The following is a 13,157-nucleotide window of genomic DNA, read 5'->3' on the forward strand; positions in this document are numbered from 1 at the left end:
GCCTTTATGATGCTCAGTCATCTGATCACAGAGGGTTCACAGTGTTCTAATCAAGCTTGTCTTTTGGCTCATTTTTCCTAATTCACCAGACTTGGACTCTGATTCGGAAGGAAGTCAACACAGCACTGAGTCAGTACATAGTGAAAAAACCCTCTTAGAGAAACTGGAGATTATGACCAATCAGGGGTTAATCCAGGTTGTTAAGGTGTTTCTTGACTGGCTACGGACAAATACCGATATTATCCTCATGTGTGCGCAGGTGAGGTGACAGATTTTTCCTGCTTTGTTTACGAAATGCTGACTTTTCAGGATTGTATTTCACAAACTGATCATCTGTGTTCTCTGCAGAGTTCTCAAAGCCTGTGGAACCGACTGTCTGTGCTGCTGAACCTGCTACCAGATGGCAGCAAGATGCTCGAGGCTGGTGAGTTACTGGTTGACTGCACTGCACAGAGATTTCTGCTTGTCTCAACGGCAGTCGGGATCTGCCATTTTTTTTTCTCCTGTGTCCTTAAAGATTAAAATTACTACGCACTCTGAGCCTAATTCAAGAGCATTTCTTTATTCTTAGCCTAATTATCTCTTATTTATTTCTTGGAAACAGAAACCAAATAACACTGTGTTGCTGAGGGGATGTAAAGCAGTAAAACAAATGGTGTGTTGTGAGTGTGTCACCACGGTGAAACATGTTATTAACCCTTTAAGACCTACCATAGAACCAAGTCCGCCAGAGCTTATATTATATTTTTACATGCTGTGGAGCCATTTTTGGGAGCATTTCAAGTTGATATACATCAATACAACCATTATAGCCCAGATTTTAATAATATGTCTGCATTAAGTGCATAGTAATTACATAAATTGCAAAAAAGTGCAATAAACTACAAAAAAATTGAAAATCGTTTTTGTTTTTTTAACATATATTTCTAGTTAGAGAAATTTAAGAGGCTTATCCCTCAAAACTGTAAATACAAAAAAGTTGCACAAAATAGTTTCCCACCACAGGAAATTTATTTTGAGTATCTTCATAGTTTTATTTTTGAAATACACCAATTTTTATACACTGCAGGAAAAATGAAAATAAATATTATAGTACAAATTTGCAAAAAAGCAGCATATGCATCAAAATAAACTATTTCCAGCTGTGCAATATGAGTCCTAAGCATCCCAGAAACGACACAGAAAGTCATAAAGTCAAACATAACTTTTAAAAACACCAGTATAGGCTCATGAGGCCCTGATGGTAAAAAACTACACTTCCACGAAAATGACGTCACTTCTGGTTTCGGGCAGGTCATGGCGGACATGCAAAAGTTTGCGCTGACGTCTATTCCAACGTAGGAAGTGTTATGAACAGCTGATCGGATCAGCAAAGCGTGTTTCTGGAATATTATGTTTTTGTTGCTGCAAGTGCTTTTTATGCAGTTTTTGCAAAGCTATATGTGGAAGGAAACTGTGACCAAGGACAAGCTGATGGCATAAGATGTAAGTACAACTCCTCCGGTTTCATATGCAAAAAAAATTATTGCACTAGCTTACGTGGTTGCAGTGCTACCGGGATTTAAAAATAGTTACACAAAACAGAGCGTGTCCGCACCGACCGGCTTTAAAGGGTTAAAACAACACATTATTTTCAATGCAATTAGGTGATTTTTCTTGTTGTGCTTACATCTGAGCTCTGATCTCATCCCTGTACTGTACACTCACTTTACCGACAATACTGTGTAACGCTCAGCTCTCGCACTGAATAGTTATCTCCCTGTGTGACTTTAACACTCTGAGTGTGCTCTGAGTCTACATCTATGGTACTAATTTGTATTTGTGTGTTCTTGCTGCAGAGCTCAGTCTGAATGCTGAAGTGACAGAGTTGTTAAATGAGTGTGAGCGACCGGATTTGGTCCAGAGTCTGCTGCTGCCTGAGGATCTGGCTCTGCGACACCTGCCTGCTCTCGGTGTAGCCCACCGCCGCCTTGACTTTTCCCGGCGCAACTCCTCCCTCAGTCCCCTACAAGAGGTACAGGCACGCAGACTCATACATGCACATCAAATTAAGTGCAGGCTAAAAACACTGGAAGGCACACAAGGAAATTGTCTCTGATTTATTGTCTTAAGCTGGGTAAACACTGAAATTTTGGTTATTTTGAGAAAAAGATGGCACATGTGAAAGAATGGTGTTGATATCTTTGGCCGTGACTCCAAACAACAGTCCTACAAAGAGAAATTCAAAATAGGCTGTTGTAAAGGGACAAAATTCAGACGATATGAGAAATCCAGACTTGTGTCTGTCAAACCAGCCAATGAGAGCACAACATAAAATCGACACAATACCCACAAATGTTGTAGGGAAAAAAACAACATACGAAATGGATTTAAGAAAACAAAGAAGAAATTCTAGTCTGAGGTGTTGCAGCACAGATTATTTGCTTGTTATTATGTCATCCTGCTGTTATCATGATCAACATGATCAGTGTACTACGCCACCAAGGGGAGCAGCCATGCATCATAGATCGCAGACAAAGATTCAGCGGGGATGGTCATTGTACGGTCTACAAAGATTGCAACATAAGATTGCAAAAATAAATGTAGACAAACAAAAACTACAATAAATACAGACAAAAACATGGTTTTATTAAAGAATCACTTAAAATGCAATAAGAGTTTAATTTTAGAAGATTTACACATTTAATGAAATTAGCTCAGTAATTGAAATTAGAGCTGAAAGCTAATAGTCGATTAACAGAAAAATAGTGTCATGTAATAGTGACCTAAATACTTCCAGACTTTGGACTGTTGATTTGAATCGGGGACGTGTGTGTGTGTGTGTGTGTGTGTAACCAAAATAAGTTATTTAATCGACTTAGAACTCAACCTACAGATAAACTGATCTCACTGACTTTAGACCTGGCCAAGATAAAAACATTCTGCTGTCTCTGTTTCTGCCTTTGCTGACAAATCAAGATGCACTTCACCATCTGTGGTGTTAAAGACAGCAATAACTGGTATATGACTGTCCATTCGACAAATATGCAGTGAGCTGGTGTTCAAAAATGACAACCAAATACTTCCTCAAACCACTACTGGGGTGGCTGTAGCTCAGGTGGCAGAGCAGGTCAGCCACTAATCAGAAGGTCGGTGGTTCAGCCACTAATCAGAAGGTCGGTGGCTGCATGCCAAATATCCTCGGGCAAGATACTAACCCCCATGTTTGCCTACTGGTGGTGGTCAGAGGGCCCGGTGGCGCCAGTGTCTGGCAGCCTTGCCTCTGTCAGTGTGCCCCAGGGCAGCTGTGGCTACAATGTAGCTGCCATCACCAGTGTGTGAATGTAGTGTAAAGCGCTTTGGGGTCCTTAGGGACGGAGTAAAGCGCTATACAAATGCAGGCAGGCCATTATTACTGCAACATATCTTCAGATATAGTTGAAGTATATCTGTACAGAGATGGAAATATTTGAGTAAAACTCCTGTGAAGTCTAAATGTGTAATCAGATATCCTCAGTTCTAAATCTTTGCGTCATTAAAGTTTGTTGTTGTTTTTTTTGTCTTTGTGTTTCTTTCAGTGTGTGGTACGAGTGTGTTGTATTCGCAGCTTTGGCCACTTCCTGACAAGTCTCCAAGGCAACGTGCTGCACTTTAACCCAGAGGCGGGCATCTTCACCAGCGTTAGTCAGTCCAAACAGGATAATCTGGTGCAGCAGGCCAAGGCCCAGTTTCGCATGGTGATTGACATTTTAGTCATTACACAGTTTAAAATTTAAAAAACCTGTGGTGTTGTGTCAGTGTTTTTCTATTATGACCTATAAAATAAATATATAATGACTGGAACCCAACATGTTTTTGTTTGTTTTTTTACATATTGACCCCGTTTTCTTTGTTTGTTTGTTTTTGTTTGTCCAGGCTGAAGAGGAGGCTCGTCGAAATCGATTAATGAGGGACATGGCCCAGCTTCGACTACAGGTTTTTATTTTAGTTACTGTCCCCTGACTCTTTGTGTTGTTATCGCTTTATAACAATTACTAATACACGGTAAATTGATGACTAATTATGGTATTATAAATATAGTTAATTATAGTTTCTTTACAATTAACAAATCATGAAATGGTGATGTTTATTAATTGGTTAATGATTGGTTTAATTATTAAGTTTCATTTTAGGTTAAAAAACAACTGTCTGCAAGTGAGAGTATTGCTGCTGCTTATGCATCATAGGACCTGCTCAAAGAGAACGTGTGCGTCTCTAAGAAGTGCTGGATATGAGAACAGCCTCCCTCTTTAGCGATGAAAATAACACACAAAGTGTTCTGAAAGGTTTACTGCAAAAGAGGGCCAACATAATCAACCAGAGTGTTGATAAGAAGAAAAAAACAGCTGTAATTAACAATAATCCATCATTAACATAAAACATGAGCCTGATTGGCCGGCCAAAGTTAACAAGAAGAAAGGAAGCAACTCCGACCACTCCGCTGCAGATTTCCCGTCTCTGACGTAAACAAACATTAGATCTAAATCTAATAGAAATAAAAATATGACCACCGAGTCCATCAGAAATGACTCTAAATCATACAAAAACAAACTGAAGGCAGGAGAGACCATGAGAGACAACCTCCTGCTCACGCTTGGTAGCTTCCAGTTTGTAAGGCCAGACCACAGAGCTTAGTGATATACAGGTAACCAACAGGGGGCGGCGGGAGACATGCAGCAATAGTAAATACATTATGTAGTATATCGAATGCCATGTGCACCAGTGTCATCAGAATGTAATTATCTTTTATCAGCTGTGACAAAATGTTCATAAAATTTATTGGAGAAATCTTGAGAAGAGAAAGTTTGCAAGGAGTGACATTGTTTATTAGACTACAAGCATCCATCACTGACTACAATACATGTTAAAATAAAATCTACACGCTTCTTAATTTAATTACAGATCATAACGAGTAGAGGTGGGAATCACCATACAACTCACGATACGATATTATTGCAATTTTTAAAACTATTTTGCAATATTCAGATTCTGTACATAAAGGTAAACTTTATCAATATTCATTTGATCTAATATCAAAGTCTCACACTCAGTCTTTCTCTCATTTCAGTTTTATTGTTGACAAACTGAACGGTTTGTATTACAGTCTAGTCCAACTTAACTGAACGCAACCATCTGGTACAATTATAGCTATTCTGAACTATGCAGTTTATGAAAACTATGCAGCCCCTTCAGCAACTGAAGAATTTGAAAGTAAATTAAAACAAAATATAATTTTACATTAAATAAAAAAGTTTTAAACTTAATTAAAATCAAACATGTCTTAAATTAAAATAAGTAAACTGTCATGTTTATTGGTGCCATAAAACAAGTTAAACACATTTGGACAGTGAAGGAATGTCAGGATTCTTGCTCAGAAAAAGGATCAACATGCTCTGAAGTCAGAGCACAAAAACCTTTTTTGTAACAAAATATCGATTTCTGCTGTCCCTGTATCGATACATTATTAGCAAACAAAATATCACCATACTACACAGTATCAATTTTTTCCCCCACCCCTAATAACGAGTTGATTCCTTTCTTCTGTCCTCTCCTTGCAGTTGGAGGTGTCACAGCTAGAGGGCAGCCTTCAGCAGCCTAAAGCCCAGTCATCCATGTCTCCCTACCTGGTGCCAGACACAGCTGCTCTGTGCCAGCATCTGAACCTCATCCGGCAGCTGGCTGGTAGCGGCTGCTTTATCATCATCATCCCACGAACAGGTCAGTGCACCGTGGCATCTTTTGTCTGGAACAGCGGTACACAGCCGCTGTTTGTACCATTTCCCCACATAGGTGGTGGGGATTAATGGATTTACAGGGATCTTTCTCTTGTTCAGTGATTGTGCTTCATAGGATGACAGAGCAAAATATCAGTCTGAACCTAATCCTTTATAAAAATAAGTCTTAGAAGCCTCTCCATAAATTCGCACAATGTTACTCACCGCTAGAATTGGACCCGAGGCCGAGATTATGCAGGAAAAATACCAGGTTGTCTTAACGCTTTCCTTCTCAGATCCCTCGTAGGGGTAATCCTGGTTTCTCTTTTCTGAACTGAACAGTTTCTGCCAGTTTTCAGGCTTCCAAAGCAAAAAGGTTGTCAGATGTCGTGTTTACGGGGAAAAGAGTTGAAACCTTTTTTCTGTACCGATAAACAAAGTCTTAAATATTTTCCCTCACCTGCTGTAGGTATTTTGAGTGTTAATTTCCCAGACTGCAGTATCTCAAATGTGATAACAGGCAAACGTAGATTTTAACAAAAACTAATTAACTAAAAATAGTCTAGTCGTCCAGTTTCTGTTTCTTTAATGGCTTTAGATTGTTTTCATTTCAGTTATTCTTATTATTGTTATTATTGGAAAATATTCCTGCATACAGCTGGGAAAACAGGAAAGAACTGATCCCTTTTATATTTTGGTATTAATGTAATTATTGTAGTCATAAAATGCATATTTAAAACTATATATTGGTGACACCTGCAGAAAATCCAGATTGGCACAAACATGCAAGTTTAAATAAAGTATTAATAAAGTTAATCAAGTCCAAAAGTTGTTAAGAGGAGAGTTTTTCGTGGCTCAGAAACCTGTGATAGTGACTGTGCTCATAAACATGACTGATCCACATGTTGGTGAAGACGAAGAGTCTGTGTTACCTTACTTAGAAGTCGATGTGTGTTCATGTTTTTCTATAAGCAAACATGTATTTAAGTTTTAGGAAATGAAGCCTCACTTTTTTCTTTCTTTCTTCTTTCTTTTTTCGTTCTTTACTAATTGAGGTTAAACATATTTTCAACACAGTCTTGTTGCTTTTTTTTCCCCTTTTGTGGGCGAGTTTGTCACAGATGGAGGCTAGTTTTTATTTCCCCATACAGACTTTGTACAGAAAGGCCACTGTGTGCAACAACATGAAGCAAACCTTTTTCACTTTGTCATTATGGGATGTTGTATGTAGAATTTTGGGGTGATAAATACATAAATTTAGAGCCAGGCTGTGACATGTAACGTAACACAGATTGTGAAAGGAATGAGTGGTGCTGAAACAAACTGATAAATCTGTTATCAGTCATCGTGAAAATCAATTTAAGATTTCAAACAACTTATAAAATTAGTATTTGCTGGTTTGTCTTGTTATTTTTGAGGCGCTTGAACATTACAAGCAATCTTCACTATTTTATAACTTCTTCTAGCCTAAAAAAATGAACTGATTATTAACAGGAAATTGATTCTTTTATAATTATTTGTTGCCCTAAAAAAAGAAGAAAAAATCCTCACTAGTGGTTATGACAGCTCTGGTTTATTTAGTGTGTACCAAGCTGCTTCCTGACTAATGACACTAGACAGCAGCAGTCGGTCACATGTGCCAGTTTGGGGTGACCTAGTCACTGATTGGTTTGGGTGCATACCTGCATTCCACGTGGAGTAAATCATCTCTGGCCGGCACATTATTCCCCTGGCACCACCCCCGTGCACTCCCCGTCACTGTTCACTGACTCGCAGAGAGGCAAAATATAACAACAATTAAATGAGCTCAGTTCTAGCTTCATTTATGATTCGCCCTCTGCTCAAAGTGTCAAAGCAGACCTGAGCGCTGGAGTTGCTGTTTGCCCAGGTGTTTAATGTGGACTCCCCTTTTCTTTTAGTGATTGATGGACTTGACAGGTTAAAGAAGGAAAACGCTGGTGCGAGGGATGGAATCCGCTTCCTGGAGTCTGAATTCCGTAAAGGCAACAGGTGGGTTAAGTTGTGAGATGAAACATTTATCTCAATAAAAACTCTCTTTAAATCTTATTTCTTTCCTCCTCTGTAGATACATCCGCTGCCAGAAGGAGTCGGGTCGAAGTTTTGAGAGAGATAAGCTGAAGCGGCAGGACATCGAAGCCTGGTCAGCTCTACTTCCCTCCTGCTGACGTCTTATTTGTTCCCGTGAATATGACTTCCGGCTTGACTGACCCAGTTTCCTTGTTTCTAGGCATCTGTACAAGATGGTGGATAGTTGCCGTCAGCTAACAGTCTCCCAGAGCAACGGAGATGAAGATACAGCCGGTATGGTGACCATTCTTACAGGCCATGAAGTAGAGGAGCTTTGCTCTCGGTCAGCAGCGATGAAGGTCAGTAACTCGCTGTATGTTTTATCTCACAGACACGAGCACTCAGGAGCGTTCCCACCTTTAGTTTCTGCTCTTTTGGCTTCGGTGCCGTCTTCACTGCTTTGTGTTCATCACTGTTAAACACGGATCAGTATTTTCTAAAGTACAGCACTGTGCAAAAGTCTTGAGTCACTCCTCATTTTTAAATATTTCTGCTTCCAAGGAGTCGGACTTCGCTCAGCCATAAAAGGTTATTGTTGTCACCTCTGCAGGCCGGCACGCAGCATTTGTGAATGTGTTAACTCGAGAATGAGGTGACATAGGAGCTTCAAATTGATACCAAAGGTGTATCTGCTAAAGATCTCGGATGTATTTGAATCTCAGTGAACTCAACCTCAAGGGTCAGAGGTCAAGTTTTCTGAAAGTCTTGTGAATGCGGTAATTCGAGAAGGAAGTCACCTAAGATTTATACTATAGTTGCATCAAGGGCTGCTCGATTATGGCAAAAATGATAATCACGATTATTTTCACTGAAATTGAGATCTCGATTATTTGACGATATTTATTTAACAATAACAATGTGTTGAATAATGACTTTAAAGATTGTCAAAAATAATATAAAATAGTGCAAATACTGATAACAGTGCAAATGTTTGCAACATCTATGTTTAGTGAACTTTGCAGTGTTGCTCTGTGGTGCAGCTACGACACTGTAGCAAAGTTTACACACTGTGTCTACTTGATCCACGTCTGACTCGAACACATAATGTTTCCACACCACTGAAGTTTTTTTTACCTCTTTTCAACCAACAGCAGTCACTCTCCTCTCCAAATAACTTCGGCTTAGCTTTTCGAGCTTCCCTCGGGTCCTCTTAATCAGCGGTCCCCAACCCCAGGCCTCAGACCGGTACTGGTCCGTGAGTCGTTTGGTACCGGGCCGCGAAAGTTGAGGCTCAGGTGTGAAATTTATAGTTTTTATCAGTTTCAGCGTTATTTTTTTATCGTTTACTTGGTTTTCCTGGGTCTTTTCACGTGTGTTATGAATAAATTTTCTTTTTTTTCGGTACCGGTACTAGTTTTATTTTGTTGTATTTATCCGCGACACCTTAAAGGCCGGTCCATGAAAATGTTGTCGGGCATAAACCGGTCCGTGGCGCAAAAAAGGTTGGAGACCGCTGCTCTTAATTGTTGTGACACGTGTTCGAAATGCAGAGAGGTGCGCTCGATTTGCCACACAGAGCAGCGCGAGAGTAAAGCACGTGGGAGGGGCTAATAATCGGCTCAGTCATTTTTAATGATCGTTGAAAGCCCAGATCATAATCGTGATTAAAATTCGATTAATTGAGCAGCCCTAGTTGCATCTGCTACAAATGTCTGGAAAGTTTGACCTCAAAGTCACCATCCCACATTCACCTCATCTACCACTGCTAACAGACGGAGCAGAGGTGGTGCAGGAAACAAAGGAAAAACCAAAAAGCTGAACAAAAAATAGAAAAAGAACATGAAAAATGATAACGTAAAGAAATGCATTAAAAAGTCTGCATCCAGGAAGCCCATAGGATGTTACCTCAGTCTGGGCAATACTAAAATTAGAAGTGAAGGGTTCAGCTTCTCACATTCTTTCAGGCTTTCGTGGTGTTGCACTTTCCTGTGTTTCCTGTTGTACTTTTGTGTTTAACTCACTGGGTCTGTAGGTGAAGTTTATTTTTGGAAAAACTAGTCCATGCATTCATCTTTAGTAGGCTTGATTACTGTAACAGCATCTTTACAGGTCTACCTAAAAAATCAGTCAGACAACTACAGCTCATTCAGAGCTCTGCTGCTCGAGTCCTCACTAAGACCAAACAAGTGGACCACATCAGTCCAGCTCTGAGGTCTTTACACTGGCTGCCTGTCCGTCAGAGGACAGACTTTAAAGTTCTGATGCTGGTCTATGAAGCTCTGAATGGTTTAGGACCAAAATACATCAGTGACCTCCTGACCCAGTATGAACCTTCCAGATCCCTCAGCTCATCTGGATCCGGTCTTTTATCAGTCCCCAGAGTCAGAACCAGACACGGAGAAGCTGCATTCAGCTTTTATGCTCCATATATCTGGAACAAACTCCCAGAAAGTCTCAGATCAGCTGAAACACTCAGTTTATTTAAATCCAGGTTGAAGACTCACCTGTTCTCAGCTGCATTTGAATAAAGCACCAAATCCACACTTTTAAGCTTAAATTTCAAAACTTACATTTTAACTACTGATTTTATCTGTTTTGATTTTATATACTGTTTTGTTTGTTTGTTAGTTAGTTTGCTTGTTTTAATCAATTTTAAATCATTGTTTTTGTTTCTAATATATCTGTAAAGCACTTTGAATCACCTTGTTGTTGAATTGTGCTATACAAATAAACTTGCCTTTTGGTCTGAGAAGGTGACAAGTTTTGTCACCGCTTGCAGACTGTGGACAAGTTCTGCCTACTGAGCTTAAAAATGTACAAATTTGAGAAATACTTTGTTTATCTTCATGCCTCGTTTGTCTCCACCAGGCGGCGATCCAGGCGGCTGGCTCAGCAGGTATGGAGCTGAAGAACATCGTGGAGTTCTACCGTCAGTGGAAGGAGATTGGCTGAGAGGTCAAAAGGGGAGCAGCTGTCGGCGCTGCGAACAGCTGATCGATCACAACACTTGCTCCCTCTCTCTTTCTCCCACTCTTTTGCTCTGTGTGTATCTGCGTCTCCAAAGGCAAAAAAACAACTCAAAGAAAGCTGGATCGAGGAGTTAAAAAGCTTAGAGGGTTGGAAAAGTGAATAGTGGAGTTAAAAAAAATTTTTTTTAAAGTAACTAAAAAAAGAGAAAGGCGGGCGAAATGACGCAGATCTCCCACTCCTAATCCTAAACATAAAGAGTGACCCCTAGTGGTCGGGGTGAGGAAATGGCGGGATGACGCTACACAATTTTAAGTGCCCCTGGTTCACTCCCTAACCAGGAATACACTGTATATGTTAGCAAACGAGTACATACGTGTTGAGAGAAACGGCGAGCACACAAACACATTCAAGCTGAATCCATATAGATATTTAGAGCAGTGGTTTGGATTTCCGTTCCCTTTTTCCCCTTTCCCTTCAGTCTGTATTTGAGAAGCAGGGTCAAGAATGTGCGAGTGTGGTGGGGCTGTGTTTTTGTAAAGTCAAGGCTGTATGACGACAGCTTCGAGACAGAGAAAACGTGCTCTGTTCACCTGACGCTCGAGGCTTCCAGCCCTCATCTCGTAGCTCGTCAGCCTCTAGGAAGGGTTGAGGAAGACTTCTCTGGGAGCGGTTTCTTTCCTATGTGGCTTTTTTTTGGGGGGGGGGTTTGTTTTTCTTTATTTGCAGTGTACTTTTGTGACCAGTGACTTATGTATTGTGCTATCTCAGTATGAGAAAAGGAAAAAAAAACACATGACAGGCGTTGCCCTGTTAAAGGTTTTAATTTGGATTTTATTTTTGTACCCAAATGATGTTGTTTATTTTGCTTTTTCTAAGCTAAATCTGAATGATATATGCAAGAATGTTTAAGGGAAAAGAAAGGGGTTGCTGTCGTGCGTGGATCAACTAAACAAACCTTCGGTTCTGAAAATTAAAAGGAGCCTAGAATCTATTTATCGAGGTGTAACGTTAGCGTGAGGAGGGTAGCTAGAAGCCGATTGGCCTCGTGTTGTAGCTAGTCGTTGTGGAGGCTAAGAAAAGAGAAGGAGCTAGCTGGCTTTTCCCCGAGGAAGGTGGGACCCCTGTAAACTCCTAAAATGTACCCCATCTACATCACCATTTCCATAGTGACTGTCCCATCTTGCACTGTGCAAAAGAAAACCAGTATATGTGTGTGGCCATGCATTGAACAATAAAAAGAAACTCTCAACGATGTTGACCTCTTTCTTCTTATCAGTCCTCTGTTGACCCTATGTCACCTTTTGTTTTCACCAGATCACTACATTAAATAAATCAAAAAGGCGAGAAGCAGAAACCTGTGAAGACAGCTCTGTCCTCTGCAGCTGGGAACGGAGGTTTCTTAATCAGCCTTTTAGATAAAAGCAGCACAGGGCTGCACTGGGGTTGTGTGGGAGTGGAGCTGTTTTCACATACTTGTGAGACATGAAATACAATCCAGGACTCTGGTTTTAGTTTGGGATACCAGTTCCACGAGTTTAAAGGCTTCTTGGAAGCAAAAACCCAGCATACAGGTTTGTGAAACTCAGGATTTTACATGCCTGGAAAGTAATTGTAATATCAGCAGTTGTGAAGGATACAATACTTATATTTTGTTAAAGCTACACAATCATCCACCAGCACCTGTTTCCTCAATTAACTTAAAATTAAATTAACTTCCTTTACAGATGGTGGTTTAAAAAAAAACACTGTTTTGTTTTAAAGAGAAACCAAATTGTCTCTAAGAAAATGACTTTTAATTCAATTTATGAGCACTCACTGATAGGTCAACAGTTTCAAACCTTATTTAACACCATATTATGTTAATTTTTATAAATTATTCCCCTCTTTTTAAAAAAAATTAAATTATATAACGGAATGATTTAAAGTATGGCTTCAGAGTGGCTACCCTATGAGGTGTGGTGTTCACCCGTTGCTCGTGATGTCTGGGGCAGGTTCAAACCTGAACATGGTATGCAAGTTTTGCTGTACTTTGAGTTTCCTCTCCTGAGTGTGTCAGAAGTGTGAGAGCACGTGAAAGAGTTTGGATGCTTAGACATCTGGCACGTGCTCACTGCGAGTCTGCTTTCATCAGTGAGAGCAGGGCCAACCGGCAGCAGCCCTGCCAGTTTCTGGTGTTCATTAGTAATCCCGGTCGAGCTGCCCTGTGCCAGTTGTGCATAGGTCCCACTGAAAGATAACAAAAATAGACAGACATCAATCAGGAGGGGCAACCACCTGCAAAAGCCTATCTGGGGGTCACGTTCCCTCCACACTACAGCTGTTGTTGACACTTTGATTTGCACCAAAGCAGGTGATGTGGAATCACCATGAAGTGTGCTGACTTTGCATTATTCTCTTGATTTGTTGAGCAGTGTAGATAAAACTCCA

At 40.2% G+C, this 13,157-nt stretch overlaps 1 protein-coding gene across 1 annotated transcript in view; it reads left to right on the forward strand.

Annotated features, from left to right (window-relative positions):
- Positions 1 to 11,982, forward strand: part of smg5 (SMG5 nonsense mediated mRNA decay factor) — a 28,301-nt gene extending 16,319 nt beyond the window's left edge. Inside the window, exons 13-22 of the mRNA XM_085178273.1 lie at positions 90 to 259; positions 349 to 424; positions 1,839 to 2,014; positions 3,558 to 3,716; positions 3,895 to 3,954; positions 5,577 to 5,736; positions 7,652 to 7,742; positions 7,819 to 7,893; positions 7,981 to 8,119; positions 10,629 to 11,982. Of these exons, the coding sequence (XP_085034399.1) occupies positions 90 to 259; positions 349 to 424; positions 1,839 to 2,014; positions 3,558 to 3,716; positions 3,895 to 3,954; positions 5,577 to 5,736; positions 7,652 to 7,742; positions 7,819 to 7,893; positions 7,981 to 8,119; positions 10,629 to 10,712 (1,190 nt within the window). The 3' untranslated portion in view covers positions 10,713 to 11,982. The remainder of the gene's footprint in view (positions 1 to 89; positions 260 to 348; positions 425 to 1,838; positions 2,015 to 3,557; positions 3,717 to 3,894; positions 3,955 to 5,576; positions 5,737 to 7,651; positions 7,743 to 7,818; positions 7,894 to 7,980; positions 8,120 to 10,628) is intronic.
- The last annotated feature ends 1,175 nt before the right edge of the window (positions 11,983 to 13,157 follow it).

Source organism: Neolamprologus multifasciatus, chromosome 11 (assembly GCF_963576455.1).
Source record: "Neolamprologus multifasciatus chromosome 11, fNeoMul1.2, whole genome shotgun sequence".
Taxonomy (NCBI): domain Eukaryota; kingdom Metazoa; phylum Chordata; class Actinopteri; order Cichliformes; family Cichlidae; genus Neolamprologus; species Neolamprologus multifasciatus.